Raw genomic sequence first — 22,764 nt, 5'->3', positions numbered from 1 at the left:
TGCATTTATCTCGGTACAGTACAATTCAATGGTCAAAGCAGACTTACTCTTGATAACTTTCTTGACTTCCGGCTTCTCCTCTAAACGTGTTTGCAAGTTGAGGAACTCGCTGTATCGCCGGTTGACGGTGTGACAGGACGCAGGTAGCGGAGGGCCACCGTTTTCCGTTTCGCCCATTTTCTCAAACTGTAAAACAGGAGATGGAGGTTAATCGATAATATCTATTTAAATATCTGACAAGTAGAAGGTGGCATTACCTTTATAGTGTACAGAGTATAGGGATGTGTGCTTGTGCCCGCTGCTCTATTGCACTGATGGTGCCAGAAATCTGGACGTTCTGGACGTTCGTAGCTGCAGCTTGGGTGTTGGTGATATCAAAGTCAGAGGAGGTCAGACCAAATCCTTTCGGAGAACATGGCAGGGGTTTCTCTTGGGCTATACCTGCTGGCCACTGGGATTCCTCGGGCACCACTACTTTCGCCCCGAGATTCTTCAGCGGACCGAAGCAGCCGAATGCCTCATCGTCCTTAAAATTCATCACGTTGCAGAAGTTTGTTGGAGGGCCACATTCACAAAAGCCTCCTGTCAGGTCTTCTTCTGAGTCTGTCTGGATTAAGGAGTCATATGAAATCCTTTTGGACTTTATCGAGTGGGAGAATTGGCCAGGCGTGAGCGAACAGCAGTTCACTTTGCATGGTGAGGGCAGAGCTGCGTGACAACCTTCCACATTCCCCGCAGACATCAGGCTCACCATGCTGCTCTGTGAGGAATCCCTCTCAGACATGGTGCTCTGTGGTTCGTCATGATCAGAGGAGCTCCTGCTGGCGAAGCTGTCTGGATCAGACGATGACAGAGACTTGCAGGTTATCCAGGATTCATGCTGGACCTCACATCGGTATAGTCCAGGTGCAGCTGGGAAATCATCCACATGGATTTCCTGTGGTTCTCTGGACTTGGTGATAACATCGACAATGGTCTGGTTGAGCCAGTCAGGATCGGACACCCGGTTTATGAGCGGCATCAGCACGTTACAGGTGATGAGTTCTGTAACCATGTAACCCCCGGTCCTGGTTTCCATCTGAGGGTATGGAACCAGTACGTTTAAGACGAGGTTAACTAAGGCCCTGGAGTAGCTGAGCTCAGCAGTCGCACTCCTCACGGCTGGGTGAGGGGCATCTACTTCACTGTAGAGCCGCCACAGACTCAGGCTCTCCTTCTGAGTCGACTGTATGTGTCTCGCTGCCATGTAGCTCTGCAGGTGACAGCCATAAAGCTCCAGCAGACGTTGAACCAGCGCTTTTCTGTCCACTCGCCGCGCACGCTCCTTCAGTTCCATAACTGACTCCAGCATGGAGTTACGTACCGCACGTTCGAACTCCCCCTCCACCTCTGGCAGCAGAGTTCGATACCACGAAGACACAAAGTCACGCACGGCTTTGTGGACGGCATTGTGGATCTCATTGTTCAACCTCCACTCATGCTCAGGTGAATACAGAGGTGGGTTCATACTGCCAAGAGGCAAAAAGTGTTCCAAATGGAGAAGGCTGTTTGTGTCCAGTATGGCGCGGGAGCCCAGCCAACCGCCGAGGACCACCAAGAGACTGGTGAAGACGCAGAGCAGCCAAACGTTCACGAGTAGGTGGAAGAGGACAAGCCATGCCAGCAGAGCTCCGAACCCCAAAACCCTCCGCTGCCCAAACACCTCTGATAGAGTCCAGTGAACGGAGCTCTTTGTGGAAGGCATTTCAGTCAGCAGGGAATTACTTCCTGTTGAAAAAAACCATTGATAGATCAGTTTTATGAAACCTTAAAAAGATAATAGTGCGTGCTTCAGTTGATTCATAAACTCTGAACAACACTGGAGCCAGTAGTTGCACAACGTTGCTGTATAATGAGTTTTCACTGTTGTTTTGAACTTTCTTTATTCTGACTATTTTTTAGATTTATCCTCAACATTTTGAATAGCAATATAAAATGTTGGGGATAAATCTAAAAAATAAAATGTTTGAAAGTTGTGAAAATGGAAAAATGTCAATCAATTTAGGTTTTTAAACACTGAACTGACAACTTAGCAATTATAAAACGACTCCTGCTGAGTTTTTAAGAGAGATTATGTTCTAAATGTACTACTCGCCTAATGTGTGTTTAATCAAAAATACAAATTAATAGAACACATAAATATGATACCCACAAAATCCATTTTAAAGTGTTTGGATCCACTCACTTTTGAATTAATCCCCACCATCATGTGAACATTTCACTTTTGATCGATGCTAATGAGCAAAGGTTTGCATCTTAAACTAAGGGGGTGGACATTAGCATGCTTACATTGTGTTTAGTAGTGCTCAAGTAAATGTACTTAAAGTTACTCTGCACAGTTGTCCAAATTACATAAACCAAATCTCAGTAGCATTTACTAACCTGTAGGTAAATAATGACACTCCTAAATATTTAAAAACCTGCACAACACGCTGATCTTCCTACAAGCTACTTGAGATGCCTCAGGCAAACCTTGTTTACAGATCTACAGCACACCTAGCACATGGGGCTAATGTATACTGTACACACCTAGCCTCAAGTCTACTGACATGATACTCTGGTTATCAAGGAATATTCCCCCTGCTGTTAAACCAGCTTTGAATAATAAAGCATACATTACCTAAAAGGTTGTAGGAGCTTTAAAACACAAATACAGGTCGCATAGGATCCCCTCCTCCTCCAGGACGTGGCTTTAATCCTCCAACAAGGATTATCTGCGTCAGTCTGCAGAGAAAAGACACACAGAGCACATATGGACAGATAACTAGCTGTCAAGGGACAACTTGCACACACACATACACAGCACCATGCGGTCATAGTTTTTGATAGAATATAGCAAAGATATACAGTGGTATGCAAAAGTTTGGGCACCCCTTAGGAAAACCACTGCATCAGTTTGTCACTTGCTGAGCTTTTGAAGCAGCAACTTCATTTTAACATATGTTATACCTTATGGTAACAGAAACATCTCAGTAGTGAAATAACTTTTATTGGTCAAACAGAAACATGTTTATGTGCATTCAAACAAAAATAGGCATGTGCATAAATTTGGGCACCCCTAAGAAATAATTCCATTAATATTTAGTATTGCCTCCTTTTGCTGCAATAACGGCCTGTAGACGCCTCCTGTAGCCACAGACAAGTCCCTTAAGCCTGGCAGGTGGTATTTTGGCCCATTCTTCCACACAAAACGTCTCCAGTTCAGTCAGGTTTCTTGGCCTCCGTGCATGGACAGCCTTCTTCAAATAAATCCATACATTTTCAATGATGTTAAGGTCTGGGGACTGGGATGGCCATTCCAGAACATTGTACCTGTGCTTCTGCATGAATTCCTTGGTGGATTTTGATCGGTGCTTAGGATCATTGTCCTGCTGAAAAATCCAACCCCGGCGTAGCTTCAACTTTGTGACTGACTCTAGAACATTCTTGTCAAGAATCTCCTGGTACTGTAAGGAATTCATGTGGCCCTCAACTTTAACAAGTTTTCCAGTACCTGTGCTAGCCACACAGCCCCATAACATGATAGATCCTCCACCAAATTTTACAGTGGGCAACAAGTTCTTTTCATTGAATGCAGTGTGTTTTTTTCGCCATGCATACCTGTTCATGTTATGACCAAATAACTCAATCTTGGTCTCATCTGACCACAGTATTTTGTTCCAAAATGCTTCTGGCTTGTCCAGATGTGCTTTTGCATACCTCATGCGACTCTTCTTGTGATTAACACTCAGGAAAGGCTTTTTGCACATCACCCTTCCAATGAGCTCTTCCTGGTGCAAAGTACGCTGGATTGTGGAACGGTGAACAACTACACCATCAGCAGCCAGATGTTGTTGTAGTTCTCTGGAGGTGGTCTGTGGCTTCTCTGTGACCATTTTCACCATCCTTCGCCTGTGCCTTTCCCCTATTTTTGTCGGCCTACCACATCTTTCCTTCACACGGACTGTTCCTGTGGCCTTCCATTTCACAACTACGTTTCTGACTGTGGAGACAGACAGTTTAAACCTGTCAGATAATTTTTTGTACCCTTCTCCTAATTTATAATGTTGGATTATCTTAGCTTTCAGGTCAGTGGAGAGTTGTTTTGAGGTCCCCATCTTGCCACTCCCTAAGAAAGAACCTAGGCCAGGCACAGCCAGCTATTACCTATGTTAAATAGCCTTTTTCATGATTGGTTCCACCTGTCTTTGTAATTGAAGGTCTAATGAGCTAATCAAAGCAATTTTGTGCAGCAACCTGTCAGCTATAAATCCGTACAGGTGTTGAAATGAATGCTATTTATAAGGGTGCCCAAACTTTTGCACATCCCATTTTTTGCATTTTATTTTATTATAATAAAACTATGTAATGCTACCCTAAGAATTTTGGTCTGGAAAACACTAAAACGTCTACATCTTTGTAGGAAAACAAATGTTGTTGCTGTGATCTTCTATTATAAAGGAAAAGCAAATTGTCATGAAATCTCAGAGGGGTGCCCAAACTTTTGCATACCACTGTATATTGAAGCCTTATCATGCATTTCTGGAATAATTCATAATTGTACTTGTTTGTTATTGTCATTTTTTATCCTCCATTATTATCATATGTTTCTCTGTTAGAATTACTCAAAATCTGCATCAGAGAACCCAGGTCATTTGACTCTCAAAACTACTTCTTCTGCAGTTTCCATCCAGTAGTCCAAAGATTGCTTGTCGCAGAATGTAGATCCTTGTGAAGGGCAGGCGCCAGAGCAGATCTACTGGAGGGGCATTGGGTCATCGGCGGGGGGCCACTGCCGTTTGAGAAATATTTTAACGCAGTGGCGACATCATAATCCAACACAGCAGAAATGCTACCAAAAACGAAACACGTTTTTCTTTATTGTTATTAGGTTTTTTTTTATTTGTTAATTTCCGTATCATGACACTTGATATGGACCGCTGACATAAACTGAGGCACGCATTCGGGCAGGACAAGCCATGCATCTGGCACCAGGCTGAAATGACATAAGCCCATATATCTTACAGGCAGCCAACAAGTATAAAACACAAATGCAGATAGACCCAACAAACATTCATCAACAACTCACCTGCTTAATAGGCCTTATCATGAAAGCCAGGGCTGGCTTCAAAAAGTGAAATGAACAACGAGACGAGACGAGTGTTGCTGCTGAACCTTCTAAGCAAGGATGGATTACTGCACGGGCCTACCGTGCCCAGGCCCAGGGGCCCAAGGGCCAAGGGGGCCCTGAAGCCCAAGCCTCCACGCTACCATTTCAATATTGTCTCAACAACATAATACAATTAAAGGGGCCCTGAAGCCATAACATTGGTTACATTACATACATTATGTAATATATCTCGAAGGTTAGAATATTGTCAAGCCTTGATGACGATGCATGATTTCAAGCAGTTTTCTTATGAGTGATGTGATCTGGGTGATGTAGGGGTTTGGGCCCTTTGCATTGCACCTGCTTATTTTTGACTTGTGTGCTTATGTGTGTTCTTTGAGTTGTTGTAAATCCTCAAGATAAACGTGAATAAAATTCGACTGTGCTTTTAGCGCAACCTTTAACACCGCCGATTTTCCGCATGAGGGTGAGGTTAGCGTGGCGCTTCTTTTTTTGGGGGGGGGGGGGGGGGCGTCACAGGCCCAGGGGCCCAATGACTCTTAATCCGTCCCTGCTTCTAAGTACTGTGTCCTTCCATTCGCTTGTGCATTTGCGTGTCAAATCTTTCTCGGATGCAAGCTGCACCAACCTGGCATTTCTCTCGTGTAGCATTGTGCGTCTGTGTTCCGAAAAAAAACATTTCTCAGAGTAGAGAATGAATTCTCACACATTGCTGTGGATGGGCCAAATGTTAATGCATGTTTGAAAGCAGTCAGCACACTGGGCACGGCAATCAGATGGTTGTGGTACGTTGAGGTGATGTGCTGTATGGTCCATTCTCCCTCCATTGCTTGTTTTTGTGACATTAAAAACTCTTCAACTTCGAACTCAGCGTCAATTATAGTCGATTGTGACGGTAAAGCCTTCATTGATGATTACAGAATCATAAGGACTACTCTTTGACTAGTTAATATCCAGAAAGTCCACCACAGACCGCAAATAAAACAGCTAACAACGGCCTGACTGTCATTGTGTCCACCTGTTGCCCCTGTGTTTCTCTCCCCCTTCCAGCTGTCTCTCCTTTTGTGATTACCCTTGTGTATTTAGTCCGTTTCCCTTTTGTCTGTTGTTCGGTTGTCGTCATTTCTTCCCTGATCTTGTCCATGTTACCTGTCTGTTCCTGTCGCCCTTCATGTCTGAAGCTAAGTGTTTTTCATGTCCTGTGTTCCCCTTGCTTCGTGTTTTCATCAACAGCTTTTTGAATAAAGCTCGCTTTTTGTTTCTGACCCTACCTGCTTCCCTTTACTGCACTTGGGTTTCCCCAACCCTGACACAAACCTCTTAAATATATTGCTTAGTGTTGCTCACATGCCCTTTTGTTCTACCCTCGTGCAAAAATCTAATAAACCTTACAATAAAATCTAATAAACCATCCCCCGCGCGCCGTTGAAAGTCGAATTACAATTGCAATGGCGTTGCACGCGCTCAGAGCAGCCTCCCCTCATCTGGTGTTACGTCATAGCGCTGCTGCATACACTTATATTCACTTGGGTGCAGCAGTACGCAGATCAGAGCAGCTGTTGTGTCCATCCAATACAAACGAAGATATGGCTCCTGTGAAGCTCGAGAGTTCAGGTAAGCCTGCTCCATTTAATACCCGTTTTACTATACAGGGAGCACAGAGCAGTGTGTTCACATTTGGATGGATTCAGCGCATGCATGTTACGCCTCACATTACACTGTTATCACCCTAACCTTGTTTTGTATGTTCTTTGTTTGCATAATAAAACATCCTGTGCTGTTATTGCATCGACGGCAGAATTTACAGCAGGATGATACGCGCGCGGTCAGGCAGTACAAAGTGTTCTTCAAAACACTCCTCGCCTGTACAAATGAAACATGACACGAGAGATCCACTTTGTAAACGCAATGCATACAGGAAATGTTAACCAGGTTTACTATAAACAGCCCGAAAGCAACCTACTTCCTCTATAGGAGGATAAATACATGGTGCAGGTCAATGACAGGTTGGCTTTAATTCTTCGTCCGCCATTCTTGAGTTGAGTGCAGTGGGTTGTATTGTGCTGAAGTTTTGCAATTTGCATGGCCGTCCTCCACCTATATTGCGTCCTTGCTGACTGAAAGCTCAACAACCATTAGAGAAGTGACACTGGATCTGACTTTGGGAGAGTAATTCATTGTTTAGGATGTTTGCCAACACTGCAGTGAAGCCAAAGAAAACAAAACCACTCTGACCCAGTTACTCTTCCTCCCACTGAGAAAATTGAACTCAAGCATAGTGAAATTTCACAATTCCACATTACATTTCATTTGGCTGACGCTTTTATCCAAAGCGACTTACAATAAGTGCAATAAACATAGCGAATCAATCTCCAAACAACAAGGAAAGTGCAGATATATTCACTTCAAGCAGGTCCTACCATTATGTGTGCTTGTTAATTTATTACAAGGCCTAAGCTAACTCTATAAAGTGCTTTTTTCCCCCAATAATTTAATTGCCAAGATGCAATCGAAACAGATGCACAGTTTCTGCTGTCCTGATGTCAATGGGGAGTTCAGTCCACCATTTAGGTGCCAGGATAGCAAACTGGCTGGTTTTTGAGGGCCAGTACCAGTGTTTTGAAGCGGAGTCTGGCAGCCAGTGAAGGGAGCGAAGGAGAGGTGTAGTGTGGTAGAACTTAGGGAGGTTGAACACCAGCCGGGCTGCAGCATTCTGACTTAGCTGTAGAGGTCGCCGGTTCAAGTCCCCAAAAAGACATGTGGACTGCTACTTGGAGAGGTCCCAGTTCACCTCCTAGGCCCTGCTGTGGTGCCCTTGAGCAAGGCGCCGGACACCTCCAACCCCCCCCCCCTTGCTCCCCGGGCGCTGCACAATAGCTGCCCACTGCTCCTAGTACTAGGATGGGTTAAATGCAGAGGACCAATTTCACTGTGTGTGCTCTGCTGTGTGCATGTATGTGGCTAATAAAGAGGGTTTCATCCTCTGATTCTATCTAGGTTGGATGGCGTTGGCAGGTAGACCAGCAAGGAGGGAGTTGCAGTAGTCAAGGCGTGAGAGGACAAGAGCCTGAACTAGGACCTGCGTGTATCTGCAAGATCGGTGTTGTAGCAGCGATGTTTGAAGTATAGGACAGTTGATCGTCCAGGGTCATGCCCAGGTTCCTTGCGGTCTGAGTCTGAGTTGATGGAAAGATCTGATGGAGAGACCTTACCTGGGATGAGGAGCAGTTCAGTCTTGTTTAGGTTGAGCTTCAGGTGGTGAGCAGTCATCCACTCAGAGACGTCAGCAAGACAAGCAGAGATGTGTGCAACCACCTGGGTTTCAGACCGGGGGAAAGAGAGAATTAGTTGTGTGTCTTCAGCGTACCTGTAGTAAGAGAAATGATCGAGTTCAGTCAGCGTTTGTAGATCAGTGTAGTTATTGATTGTTCTTGTAGTTAAGGTAAGAACCATATGGGTCTGACGCTGAGTGTTTGTGTTTCCGACAGATGATGCCAAGCCTGTCGACAATGGCAAGGCCGAGAAAGGCATTACCTCCGCGATGAAGGGGTTGGAGACAATTGAACCTTTGGTGCGCTCTGTAGAAGAAACCCCTGAGCCCATCTCCACTGAAGTACACGGCACCATTCCCTCCTGGATCAAAGGCAACCTCCTCCGCAACGGCCCGGGGAAGTTCGAGTTTGGAAACACACAGTGGGTCGCCTGCACAACAACACAGACCAAAACCATTTCCAAACAGCTGTGACTAAAGCTTTTGTTCCTTCACAGCTACAACCACTGGTTTGACGGGATGGCCCTGCTGCACAAGTTCAACATCGCAGAAGGCCAGGTGACCTACATGAGTCGCTTCCTGAACAGCGAGGCCTACAGGAAGAACAGCGAAAGGGACCGCATCATCATGTCAGAGTTCGGTACCCTCGCCATGCCTGACCCCTGTAAAAACATCTTCCAGCGCTTCCTGTCCTGCTTTGAGATAATGGGTGAGTACACTGGATAAGAAGTGACGGTGTGAATGGATAACTTGTGACTAGAGGCGAGGGCTCATGAAGATTGACTGTAGTTTGAGTGGAGCTTCACTTTCTGCAGCTTGGTGGTGTGAGAGGAAGCTCGAGAGACAAAGGGAAAATCTAGATCTAGTGGAAGAAGTTTTGCTAAAACTATGCAGCCAGGGGTGGAGCTCTAGGGCTCTGTTTACACGAAGGTTACATAACATCTGCTGCAGTCTGGAACCATAGAGGGTTTAACCCACACTGAATATTTCACATTCCTGCTGCTAAAAAGGTTTCTGCTTAGGAAGCGATTGAAAGGCTCCTGTGTTTCTCTCTCTGACAGAGCCCACGGACAATGCCAGTGTGAGCTTTGCGAAATACAAGGGTGACTACTACGTCAGCACGGAGACAAACTTCATGCATAGAGTGAACCCGGAAAACCTGGAAACACTGGAAAAGGTACAATCATGGAGCAATAATAAGAAAACAATAGCAGTGTGTGTCATTAGTTACGTTATCTGTCTTTATAGTCCAGTTATATCCGCCCTTATCCTCATCTTGCCATTTCTCTCTGTTATGTTTTGTAGGTAGACTGGAGCAAGTTCATTGCTGTGAATGGAGCCACTGCTCACCCACACTATGACCCTGACGGCACCGCCTACAACATGGGCAACTCCTATGGAAGCAAAGGTAGGACCAGTAGAAATTAAAACAATCATTTACCCACACAATGACCATTTGTATACATATCACCTATTAAAAAAACTAGACAATCGGGATGAATGGAAGTACAGTGGGGTTGTATAAGAACAGCACAGGCAAGGCAGGCAGTTTATTTATATAGCACCTTTCAACACAAGGCAATTCAAAGTGCTTTACAAACATGAAAGACATTAAGAGCGTTAAAAAATAGTGCAGCAGAAACACGTTATAAAAAGGCATTTAAAAACAGTCATTTAAAAACAAAGATAATGAAATAAACACAACAGGTATAAAATACATGAATAAAAGTCACAGTGTGATGTTAGATCAGAACAGTTCAATTAAAAGCAGCGGCAAAAAGAAATGTTTTCAGCCTGGATTTAAATGTAGTAAGAGTAGCAGCGGCCCTGCAGGGTTCTGGGAGTTTGTTCCAGATGTTTGGAGCAGAATAACTGAACGCTGCTTCTCCGTGTTTAGTTCTAATTCTTGGGACAGAAAGCCGACACGTCCCAGAAGACCTGAGAGTTCTGGATGGTTCATAATGTAGCAGGAGATCAGAAATGTATTTTGGGCCTAAACTATTCAATGCTTTATAAACCAGCAGCAGAACTTTGAAATCAATTCTCTGACAGGAAGCCAGTGTAAAGACCTCAGAACTGGACTGATGTGATCCACTCTCTTAGTGTTAGTGAGGACTCCAGCCGCAGCGTTCTGAATCAGCTGCAGCTTTCTAATGGGTTTCTTAGTGAGACCTGTAAAGACACCGTTACAGTAGTCCAGTCTACTGAAGATAAAAGTATGGACACGTTTTTCTAGATCCTGCTGTGACATTAGTCCTTTAAACCTAGATATGTTCTTCAGGTGATAGTAGGCGGACTTAGTGATTATTTTAATGTGACTGTTGACGTTCAGGTCAGAGTCCAGGACTACACCTAGGTTTCTGGCGTTAGCTGGTGTTTTGAACATTCCTGACTGAAGCTCAGCACTGACTTTTTGTCGTTCCTCCTTTGTTCCAAAGATAATTACCTCAGTTTTGTCTTTGTTTAATTGGAGAAAGTTCTGACTCATCCAGTCATTGATTTGTTCAATGCACCTACTCAGTGTTTTAATTGGAGCATAGTGTCCTAGTGAAATGGTAATGTAAATGTGCGTATCATCTGCATAGCTATGGTAACTTGTTTTGTTGCTTTTCATTATCTGAGCCAGTGGAAGCATGTAGATGTTAAAGAGAAGAGGCCCCAAGATGGAGCCTTGAGGAACCCCATGTCATATTTGTCAACTCTGATGTGTAGCTGCCTATAGACAAAGTGTTTCCTGTCCTTAATTAAGATTCAAACCAATTTAGAACTGTTGCCGAAAGTCCCAACCAGTTTTCTAGTCAGTCTAGTAATATGTTGTGGTCAACAGTGTCAAATGCAGCGCTGAGATCCAATAATACTAACACTGAGATTCTGCCACTGTCTGTGTTTAAGTGGATGTCATTGAAGACCTTAACAAGAGCAGTCTGAGTGCTGTGGTAGTAGTTATCAAGAACACAGAACAGTTCTTTAGCCCCTCTGTCCTCAGGCTTGTCAACATGGATGTTAAAATCACCAACAATGACTAGACGGTCAACGTCAATACACACCACTGTCACTATACAGCAGTTCCGCAAAGTCATCAAAAAAGCTTGCACAGTATTTGGGGGGGGGGGTCTATAGATGTTTAGGAACATACAGTGGGGAGAACAAGTATTTGATACGATTCTGCAGGTTTTCCCCCTAACAAAGCATGTAGAAGTCTGTCATTTTTATCATAGGTACTCTTCAACTGTGAGAGACGGAATCTAAAACAAAAATCCAGAACATCACATTGTATGACTTTTAGGTAATTAATTTGCATTTTATTGCATGACATAAGTATTTGATACATCAGAAAAACAGAACTTAATATTTGGTACAGAAACCTTTGTTTGCAATTACAGAGATCAGACGTTTCCTGTAGTTCTTGACCAGGTTTGCACACACTGCAGCAGGGATTTTGGCCCACTCCAACATACAGATCTTTTCCAGATCCTTAAGGTTTCGGGGCTGTCGCTGGGCAATACGGACTTTCAGCTCCCTCCAAAGATTTTCTATTGGGTTCAGGTCTGGAGACTGGCTAGGCCGCTCCAGGACCTTGAGATGCTTCTTATGGAGCCACTCCTTAGTTGCCCTGGCTGTGTGTTTCGGGTCGTTGTCAAGCTGGAAGACCCAGCCACGACCCATTTTCAATGCTCTTACTGAGGGAAGGAGGTTGTTGGCCAAGATCTCGCGATACATGGCCCCATCCATCCTCCCCTCAATACGGTGCAGTCGTCCTGTCCCCTTTGCAGAAAAGCATCCCCAAAGAATGATGTTTCCACCTCCATGCTTCACGGATACTCATCCTTCTTCTTGCTCCAAACACGGCGAGTGGAGTTTAGACCAAAAAGCTCTATTTTTGTCTCATCAGACCACATGACCTTCTCCCATTCCTCATCTGGATCATCCAGGCAAACTTCAGACGGGCCAGGACATGCGCTGGCTTGAGCAGGGGGACCTTGCGTGCGCTGCAGGATTTTAATCCATGACGGCGTAGTGTGTTACTAATGGGTTTTCTTTGAGACTGTGGTCCCAGCTCTCTTCAGGTCATTGACCAGGTCCTGCCGTGTAGTTCTGGGCTGATCCCTCATCTTCCTCAGGATCATTGATGCCCCACGAGGTGAGATCTTGCATGGAGCCCCAGACCGAGGGAGATTGACCGTCATCTTGAACTTCTTCCATTTTCTAATAATTGCACCAACAGTTGTTGCCTTCTCACCGAGCTGCTTGCCTATTGTCCTGTAGCCCACCCCAGCCTTGTGCAGGTCTACAATTTTATCCCTGATGTCCTTACACAACTCTCTGGTCTTGGCCATTGTGGAGAGGTTGGAGTCTGTTTGATTGAGTGTGTGGACAGGTCTCTTTTATACAGGTAACGAGTTCAAACATGTGCAGTTAATGCAGGTAATGAGTGGAGAACTGGAGGGCTTCTTAAAGAAACACTAACGGGTCTGTGAGAGCCGGAATTCTTACTGGTTGGTAGGTGATCAAATACTTATGTCATGCAATAAAATTCAAATTAGTTATTTAAAAATCATACAATGTGATTTTCTGGATTTTTGTTTTAGATTCCGTCTCTCACCGTTGAAGTGTACCTATGATATAAATGACAGACCTCTACATGCTTTGTAAGTGGGAAAACCTGCAAAATCGGCAGTGTATCAAATACTTGTTCTCCCCACTGTAGCTCGAGAGGAGCATTTCAGCTGAAGGGCCACATATTCAAAAGATGGGAAGGTTCCATAAGAAGTCTGCTTGCACTGAAGGGAATCATTAAACAGAATAGCAACTCCACCCCCGTTCTTATGCATTCTAGCCTGACTCATAAAACTAAAGTTGGGAGGGGTTGATTCGATAAGAACAGCTGCGGTGTTATTTTGGTCTATCCAAGTGTCAGTCAAAAACATAAAATCCAGATTGTGCTTGGTGATAAAATCATTGATTAAAAATGTCTTTCCTGCGAACGACCTGACATTTAATAAAGCTAGTTTAAGCTTGTTGTTTCTGTTTCTAAGCTGATTCACTGTTCTTAATCTATAACCTATCAACACAGATATCTGCAAAGCTATTGGCAGGCAGGGTCCCGGCATGTTCTGGAAATATTTGAGAGTGCCATACGCCCTTGAGCCTGGACCCACATATCAGTTAGAGCTTGTTGCCTTTTCTACACACACATCCTTATCAGGCTCCGGAGACAGCGGATGTGGTCTTGAAGGGGGAGGAGGTGGTGCACGTTTTGTTTTGGATGATTGTGGTAGGCACGGTGATGAATATTGGGGAGCTGGTGCACGTGTCTGCTTCGGTGATTGTAGTTGAGGGACGGGGGGTCTGCTTGCGAATCTCCTGAACCACCTTGAGACAGGAGTGTAGGCGGTCACTGAGCTGCTGGTTGGTGGAATCTGGGCTCAGAGAGCTGGATGGCTGTTTGGTGTTGAAGGGAGAGTATCCTCAAAGGCGTTGATAAGGGGGATGGGTGGCAGTCGAGACTTAAAAAGATGTCTGCGGTCCCAGAAAAAGTTAAAATTGTCAATAAAATGGACAGAATGTTCAGTACAGGCAGCTGAGAGCCACGTGTTCAGTGCAAACAATCTGCTGAATCTCTCCACTCCTCTCCTGACTGGCGGTAGAGGGCCACTGATGAACACCTCAGTGTAACTGGTGTACTAATGTATCAGGTATATATTTCACCAATAATCCTCTCTGTTCATGTTTTGTTGTTTTCACCTGTTTTTGTATTCATTTCTCTTGGAGGAGCTTTTATTTTGAAATTACGTGACCTCACTTCCTAGTGAGTTCGCGGCATTCCTCTCAGTCAGCATTGCGCTCCCAGAGGAGAGATGTGCATGAGATCAACCTGGCTTGTGAAGTTGCTTGCTGTACTGATATTTGATGTTTCACACAGAGAATAAATCCCCCCGGTTGGCAAAGTGAGCAGTTGTCCACGTCTCCTTCAACCATTCAAACACAACGCAGAGTTCGGTAGCAGGGTCAGGCCAGACCGGCTACATCAGCATTTAGAGAGCTGACCGTTTTCAACAGACACTTAAAGTCTTCTTTCAGAACTTCTGACTGTTGTTTCACGATATCATTTGTTCCAATGTGCAGTACCACATTTTTCACAGTCGGGTGTTCAGCCCCAACTCAGAGACCATATCCTTGGGAGAACAGAGTACTTTGGTGTTGTTTAGACCTTTTAAATCTCTTACAGCAGGGTCACCCACAACCAGAGTTTCAGGCCTAGTCGTTAGCTTTCCCTGTAGCCTTTTACTTTCCGAGTCACTTTTGGTCCTTACCCTGCTGTGTGAAGAAGACAGGTTATCCAGGTCATCAGAAGAAGATCTTGGGTTCTGTGTCAGTGGAGCATATCTGTTCTGAAGTGGCACGCTTGGTTGTTTAGGAGGATTGTTTGCAGTCCTCCCTTTAGCAGCTGTCCACGGCGGATTCCTAGTATGAACTGGGGTTGAGGAGGCGCTCTGCCTGGGTCACATCAATGCAGGCCAGCCGGTCGCATCACAGACCTCAGAGCGCTGGGCTCTGCCGGTTATTCGTCCTCCCAGATCCCATGGAGATGATTTACTCTTAGGCTTTAAACCCAGAGAGTTCCAGGGAGGACTACCACTGTTCCTTGGAATCCTTGTAGCTGCTAACTAGCTGTGAGTTAGCATGCCATTGTCGATTCTTTTGGAAAACTGGTAGAGTGGTGTCATTCCCACATAGTCCATTCACTTCCACGTTAACTTCCAACCGGTGCATTTTTATTTCCAACACGGCGATCTTCTGTAGAAGTTTTTGGAAGTCAGCTAGGTAGCACGCAGTACCAGCAGTCTAGGGTTTAGCTGTTGCTAGGCCGCGCTACGATCAGACTGAGGTCGTCGTAAAACTACTGAAATATGGCCAAAGCCCTCCGTGTAGGTTTTCAGCAAGGAAAAATCATCAAAAAAGTAAGCAAAAGCAGGAGTTAAAGCAGCAACAGATAGAGAAAGAAAAATACTACAGATTCACACAGAATAAAAAACACAAATAAATAGATAATTATATACAGGTTAGTAACGGTTTGACAACAAACTGTCAGAACAAAAAAACATTAAGAATTAAGAGGCCATGTGTACATTTTGTATTGTTAAAAGTGCAGGTCAAAGTTATTGCTCAGGTTTTATGTGCAGTCTGGGTTAATGAGCATGCTATTGAGTAATAAGGCTTTGATTATACTGCACAGTACAAAACCATTTCTCATATTATAATTATAACCTGCAAAGCAAATAGATATAAATACATGTAGTGAGTATAATATTTGCTTCCAAATTAAAATGGAAAAGTACCTTGAAAGTCTACTTGATTATGTACTGTGTCACTCTCTTGTCCTGTTTCTCCAGGAGCGTTGTACAACATCATCAGAGTGCCTCCTGAGAAGTCAGACACCAAAGACACTCTCCAAGGAGCCACAGTACTCTGCTCCATTGTGCCTTCAAACAAGTCCCATCCCTCCTACTACCACAGCTTTGGTGAGAGAGCACGCCTGGATATATATAGAACTCATCGTTGGTGTTTGTAATGTATTTCATGCTGCCAATGACACCCTCCTCCTGCCTCCAGCCATGTCAGAGAACTACGTGGTGTTCATCGAGCAGCCAATCAAGATGAACCTGTTGAAGATAGTCACGGCTAAACTGAGGGGGAAGGCTTTGAGCGACAGCATCTACTGGGACCCCAAACAAGAAACTGTCTTCCATCTAGTTGACAAGCATACAGGCAAGGTTAGTTGTGCTGATGAATGCAGGGAAATCCCCTCACTCCTTTAGAACCTGGATCAACTAACAGTGATTTCTGTTCTGCAGGTCAGCCCCGTGAAGTACCACACCAAAGCCATCTCTACCTTCCATCAGATCAACGCCTTCGAGGAGGACGGGTTCCTGATGGTCGACTTGTGCTGCGCAGATGACGGCGGAGCCATCAACGACTATCTCCTCCAGAACTTGCGCAAGTCTGGAGAAGCGTTAGATGAGGTCAGTTTATAATTGATACGCTCATATTGTAGTATTCTCTCTGCCGCTATCAGACCGTGTGTCATTCCTGTGCAACTTGCTTCAGCCAGATGCCTTTGCTCCTTTTACACTCTTGATGTTGTCGATCGATAAAAAAATGTAACCTTAAATCAGAAAAATAATCTGTGAATTATCAGGATTAATCACACTTTTAAAATACAAATATCGAGTTTTACTTTGGGGGAATAAAACAAAAATACATGTGGTGTTGTAATTAAGAAATGCAGGACAAACTGGTATGAGACATCGGAGGGTTTTTGACTCTATTACATGATTTCAGATTTATTGGCATGAAGTCTGCCAATTTTTCGACACTTGGCAAACTGCCGCTGTGATGCCCCTCTTTATAATGTGCGCTACACAGTGTCTGTTCCTCTGCTTTCGCCCACTCATCTGCAACTTCAAGAAACTTCTTTGTGCATGCTTCTTCAAAAATGCCTTTTCCCCCCGTCTTCACTACACCTAAAGCGACTCCAGTCAGTGCAATGCATGTCTCTTGTGCGGATTACAGGAGCAACTTTGAGTCAAACTTAGTATTTTATAACACGGTAACGTTCCAGATGAACGGCTAACGCTGACAGTATTAATATAATTACATATCTCTTTAGTGCAGTAAACAAAGGAGAAGGCCACGCTGAGATACACTGTTGAACATCACCAAAGAGATCCCAAAAATGCATTCACACTGCATTCCTGTGTGGTGTCATTGGCAGGTCTACAACGCCATATGCAGGGCATTCCCGAGGCGATTCGTTCTGCCGCTCCAGCTGACGGCTGAAACCCCGACAGACCAGAACCTGAACACCCGGCCCTCCAGTGAGGCAACCTGTGTCAAGATCAGCAAAGATAAGGTGGGTGGTTAAGAAATGACAGCTTTTATTGAACTGAAGTACTCACTACTCAAGTAGAAGAAGCAATACTATAATGTAAAAACACTTCATTCCAAGTCTTACTTTGATTAAATCACAACATGCTTCCCAGAGAACTATGGCATTTGTTGAAGTAGAGAGTATATGTATCGTAAGTGTGGTGGAAACTTCTGAAGCAATGGAAACGAACCAGAGAGACGCTGGAGAGCAGGAACCTGATGGCAAAACACTGTTGGGTTTATTCGGAGTTACGGCCGGAGAATTGACAAGACATTTACCGTAGACATGAGTTGCCACAGCGGTTGCCAAACCAATTCTGAAGATCTCGACAATAGGAAGAGGTTTAAACCAGTTCCAAATGGATAGTCAACATTCTCAGAGCAGCAGAATAAACAAGCTCGGACAATACGTTTAACTGAAACTGTCATCTAGGTCACAAATAAGGTGTTTACCGGATAAACTGGTGCCCAGCTGTAAAGCCAATCTTAGGTCAGCATGAGCTTGTACCCACTGTGGGAAGAAGGCTCCGGAAGCCCAGGCTGCCCCTCCTTAATGAAGATAACAGCACCTGCAAGGCCGTAGAGCCAGGTCAGAGGAGGACAGAGAGAAGAGATGCAAATGAACTAAAGATTTACAAGCTTACACAAAATATTCCCTAACAGTAAGTAAAGTAGAAGTATGTTTAAAAAAAGTAGGCTGTAAGTACAATAACTGAGTCACTCTTTGTCCACAGGTGTTTTGCCAACACGAGAATCTCCATGGAGATGACCTCTACGAGTACGGTGGCCTTGAGTTCCCTCAGATCAACTACGGGAAATATAACACGCGACAATACCGCTATTTCTACGGCTGCGGATTCAGACACCTGGTGGGAGACTCTCTGCTCAAGATGGACCTCAAGGACAAGACGCTCAAGGTGTGTGTGTGTGTGTGTGTGTGTGTGTGTGTGTGTGTGTGTGTGAGTGATAATAGCAGTAGAAGCAGCAGTTCATCCAATGCTTTATTGCAAGGTATACATGTTATGCCAAAACTAAATTACAACACAATACTATTCTTAGTATTCCTTGACTTACAGAGGTAGAATCACTATTTCATTCAGCTGAAATTGTACCTAACTTTAGTTGATCATAGATTATGTGTTATGGATTTGATCTGCAGGTAGGACAAACTTTTTCTACAGGTGTCGCTTTTTCAGCTAAGGCAAAATATAGAATGATATGAAGACGGTATTGTGAGTGAAGTCGCTGGTTCGCTGAGTACATTCCCTTGTGATAGCCGGGATAATGAGCAGCAAGTCATTCAGGAAAAAAAGAACATTGATGGGGATCAGGATCCTGAACGCCTCGCTGCGCATCACCTATCCCCTACTTATGATCTTTTCCTGTGTGTGACTTCAGGTCTGGTACCAGAAGGGTTTCTTCCCGTCAGAGCCGGTGTTTGTGCCGTCCCCTGATGCCGTGGAGGAAGACGACGGTGTCATCCTGTCTGTGGTCCTCACCCCCTCACAGGTAAGACTCAAATCATCTTCCTGTACTTCCTCAGAAACTTAACAGCTAAATATTTCCTCAAAGGTTTAGGAGTGGAAAGGCTGGCTTTTCTCGAGTAACACCAGTGTTATTCTGTGCAGTAAAATTATGCATTTGTTTTTTATTTAGAGCGAAAGTTGATTATGATAAGAGGGACCCTGATCATAATCTGGTATAAGCTGTACAGAAAGTCCATCATACAACATACATACATGAGGAGGATGAAGTATTCACAGACCTTTTGACACAGGATGCGTTTTAATAGTTTGAAGTTTACAAAAAAAAGCAAAACTTTACGATGTATTTATTTTAATTCAAATTCAACTTAAATCCTATGAATTTAAAAGCATCTGAAGGTGTTGTTCTGTTTCCTGACAGCATGTTGGGAGGTGTCCTGGAGTGTATTATTAACCTCCTCTCTGTAAAGCACATCAAGTAGCAAACATGTTTATTTTTATAGCAACATTCAGGAGGCGCTGTCACAAAGAGCTTCTCCACGAAAGACAGAGCAACAGACATGAAGTGCAGACAAAAAAGCGAATCGAATGCAAAAGGAAAATGAGCAGCAGCCGTTTGAAATACGTCCAAGTTGTTTCTAATATTGCACATATCATTTCCTTCTTGTATTTGATATTCAGCGTGTTACTTGATTTGTTTTCCTCACAACACATGTTTTATTTGCAGGATAAAGGAACATTCCTCCTGGTTTTGGATGCAAAGACATTGGAAGAACTGGGAAGAGCCAACGTGTCCGTTAACATGGCTTATGGTTTCCATGGCGCGTTCAATGCCTCGCCATAAACACCTTTTTTTATGTTATCTTTAAATCACAAAGGCTTAAAATGAATGTTATACGAGTTAGACCAAACACAGTGTTAATCCTGATAACCACTATACGCCCGATGGTACTGACTGCAAGATATAAAGATGGATGCAGTGTTTGTTACTGGCTAAACTGATCTCTGGTTCGTAGGAATGGAATAAATGAGGCCCGGTTATGCTTTTTGGGGGGTTTCCCTTTCCTGTAATGTGTTTTAATAATTATAATAATAATTCATTCTATTTAGAGGCACCTTTAAAAAGCACCCAAGGACACCTTACATCTCATAAAATATTCAAAGGAAAGGTTTAAAACAGTACGAAAGCACAGCATATAGGTTCTGTGCATGTAAATGGTATGCAGAGGCTGAACTCCTACAGAAACGCCTCCTTTGTTTACGTCTGTCACTTAGAAGCATCACTAAGTACAGTACATGATAGGCTAAGGTTTCAGACAGAGGGTGAAAAGGGTGTCTCAGTAGAGGAACAACATACAAATATGACCCTGAAAAGGATAAAGGGATTGTAGTAGTGGTCTGATCCATAGTCAGTAAACGAGATATCTGCACGCTGCCGTTACAGAAAGAGACAGGAGTATCAGCATGGACGTGAAGGAGTCTGGCAATGTGTATTTTAGCCAGTTTAAGTGTACGCTATATTTTGAATGTTCTAACCACTTTACGTTACACTCAGACAGCCCTTCTCAGAGGAGCTAAAGTCTACATCTGTGCTCTTCTCTTAGCCCGCAGACTCCTTTTAAAAATGCTGTAATTGAACCAGAACCCAGAAAGAAGGTATGGTCTACCACCGCCTCGATCAGTTAGTATGTTAGGGTTATTGGTTTGAGGCAGAGGTCCCTTTCCTATAAGCTAAAATGACTGTGTTTCTGAAAGGAGTCTGGTGGCTTTAAATCGAGGACATTATGAATATTTTATATTAAATGTATTTGATGAGAAACTGAATATGGTACTCTAACCTGTGGCATTGATGTTTCCCGACCAAAGTGCCGCATTATAATTTTCTACAAAAACCTTCTTTTGTAATCAAACGATATATTTTTGTACAGCTTTGATTGCTTTCATACAATCTGTTTGCCAATAAAATGTTTCACCTCTGTCTGTCTGTTGGTGCATCTTTGACACGGAGAAGAAAGAGACGTGCTTACATATAAATACAGCTGTTTCACAAGAAGCTTTATTACTTATATTGACATCCATTTAATATGCAGGGAAAGACAGGAAGTGGATTTTCTTGTTTCTTTTAATGTGTTAGATACCAAATTACAATTGTTTTATTCCTCAAACTTCTTATTCCACTTCTGATTATTATTTCAATCAGGAGAGACTCATTTTATGCTTAAAGAACATCTATTGACACATATGATGTACAGTAAATGTTAATAGTAGACAATATAGAGTAAATAATAGACTCAGTAATGATTTTTGAAATCCCTCAGAACAGCACAGCATTAATAACCTGTGGCTATTCAACAGTTGAGTATACTACCAAATACAATCCCTGCATGCTCCACTAGAGGTCAGCACCCCCTTTCAGCTGGTGCCATACTCAGTCCTAACCAGTGTGTAAAGTTACTGAGTACATTTACTCAATTAAGTACAATTTTGAGGGATTTGTACTTTATTTGAGCATTTCCATTTTATGCAAGTGCTTTTATGTACTTTTACTCCACTAGGTTTATAAAATACATTTAGTTGCTAGGCAGATTTGGATTAATGATGGTAAATATAATCAGCCCTTAAATCAGACTTTAGTTCACCTGCAGTAAATCCAGCAGCTACCCTGCAGTATACAAAGCCATTAAAACTAGCTGCACCTTTACCAGCTCTGAGAACACTTTAATGATCAATGATTATAAAACATATCAGAGATATTATTGTAGTGGACCCTTTCAGACTCAAGTCAGTGACTGCATTAGAATTATTGATGCAGTGATGTGTTAACCCCAGCTGTTAAATGCGGAGCTTATTTCAATAATTTACATATTTTAACATATTTAAATGTCACTCTTTGTTTAATAGTTGATTTATTCCAAAATGTAGTGGAGTAGTAATGGAGTTATTCAGGGAAAGTGCAAGTCATTTAAAAAAATCGTACTTCAGTTCTGGAGGGGTTATTCTCCACACAGTGAGCTAAATCTTGAACCCTTAATGTGGGGTGCTAATAAGACAATAAGACCATTAACATATATTTTATTGACAGACAGACAGACAGACAGACAGACAGACAGACAGACAGACAGACAGACAGACAGAATATATAATTAGATGTGTTTCTGTGCATGTAAATGGTCTGCAAAGGCTAAAATCCTTTCAGAGGGAGTTTCTCTCCCACACACTCCCTCCCCCCCGCCTGAAACGCCTCCATTGGACTCATTTGTTTACTTCAGTAACATAATGACATCACTGTATGCAACACTTACACTTCTATTGGCTAGCGCTCCAACACATTGTACGTGCTAAGGGGCGGGACATCTCTAAGCGGTTGACCAATCACAACAGAGCCGGCCCAGATAACCATTCAGAGCAGACTGGGCTCTGGTTTCAGACAGAGGGTGAAAAGAGGTGCTGCAGCACAGGCAGTATGAGAAACATAAAGAGCTTTTTGATTATGAAATATACCTTCTAGGTGGAGCTGTTCAGCATTTTTGCCACGCCCTTTTCTCAAGAACCACTGTTGACCTACATTTCAGCACATCTGATGTTTAGTCCCACTGTAAAGTGAATTACTGGACAGAGAAAAAGAGTTCCTTCAGTTCCAACAGAGCCCTCCCGACTTCGTTGTGCTCAGCGTGAAAAGATAGATTATGCTATTCAGGAAGAAAGTGGAAAGAAAGTGGAAAAGAAACTGAGGGAACAAATTGATTAAAAGAAACTAGTGGATTAAAGCAGAAGACTAACTGCAGCTTTCCAATTCCTTTTTCCGAGGCAGTGTGTGTGGCCGGAGAACAGATGCGCATTTCCATAGAGGACGGAACAAAAGGCAAAAAAAAAAAGCTCTCTGTGTGTTCCTGACAGCTGGTTAAAGGAACGGGACCCGAACTGTTGGA

At 43.5% G+C, this 22,764-nt stretch overlaps 2 protein-coding genes across 2 annotated transcripts in view; one reads left to right on the top strand and one right to left on the bottom strand.

Moving 5' to 3' along the window:
* Positions 1-22,764, bottom strand: part of snx19a (sorting nexin 19a) — an 89,922-nt gene that overhangs the window by 4,937 nt on the left and 62,221 nt on the right. Inside the window, 4 exon segments of the mRNA XM_063894282.1 lie at positions 48-186; positions 258-298; positions 301-1,767; positions 2,660-2,763. Of these exon segments, the coding sequence (XP_063750352.1) occupies positions 48-186; positions 258-298; positions 301-1,744 (1,624 nt within the window). The 5' untranslated portion in view covers positions 1,745-1,767; positions 2,660-2,763.
* Positions 6,669-20,811, top strand: LOC134871552 (carotenoid-cleaving dioxygenase, mitochondrial-like). Its single transcript, XM_063894284.1, has 12 exons — positions 6,669-6,763; positions 8,638-8,842; positions 8,918-9,129; positions 9,482-9,597; positions 9,726-9,828; positions 15,815-15,943; positions 16,035-16,195; positions 16,277-16,444; positions 17,197-17,334; positions 18,086-18,268; positions 18,750-18,860; positions 19,563-20,811. The coding sequence occupies exons 1-12, from the start codon at positions 6,736-6,738 to the stop codon at positions 19,677-19,679; spliced, it is 1,671 nt and encodes a 556-aa protein (XP_063750354.1). The 5' UTR covers positions 6,669-6,735; the 3' UTR covers positions 19,680-20,811.

This window comes from Eleginops maclovinus, chromosome 11 (assembly GCF_036324505.1).
Source record: "Eleginops maclovinus isolate JMC-PN-2008 ecotype Puerto Natales chromosome 11, JC_Emac_rtc_rv5, whole genome shotgun sequence".
Classification (NCBI taxonomy): Eukaryota; Metazoa; Chordata; class Actinopteri; order Perciformes; family Eleginopidae; genus Eleginops; species Eleginops maclovinus.
Note: the sequence above shows the minus strand (reverse complement) of the source record. Positions and strands in the feature narration are given on the sequence as shown.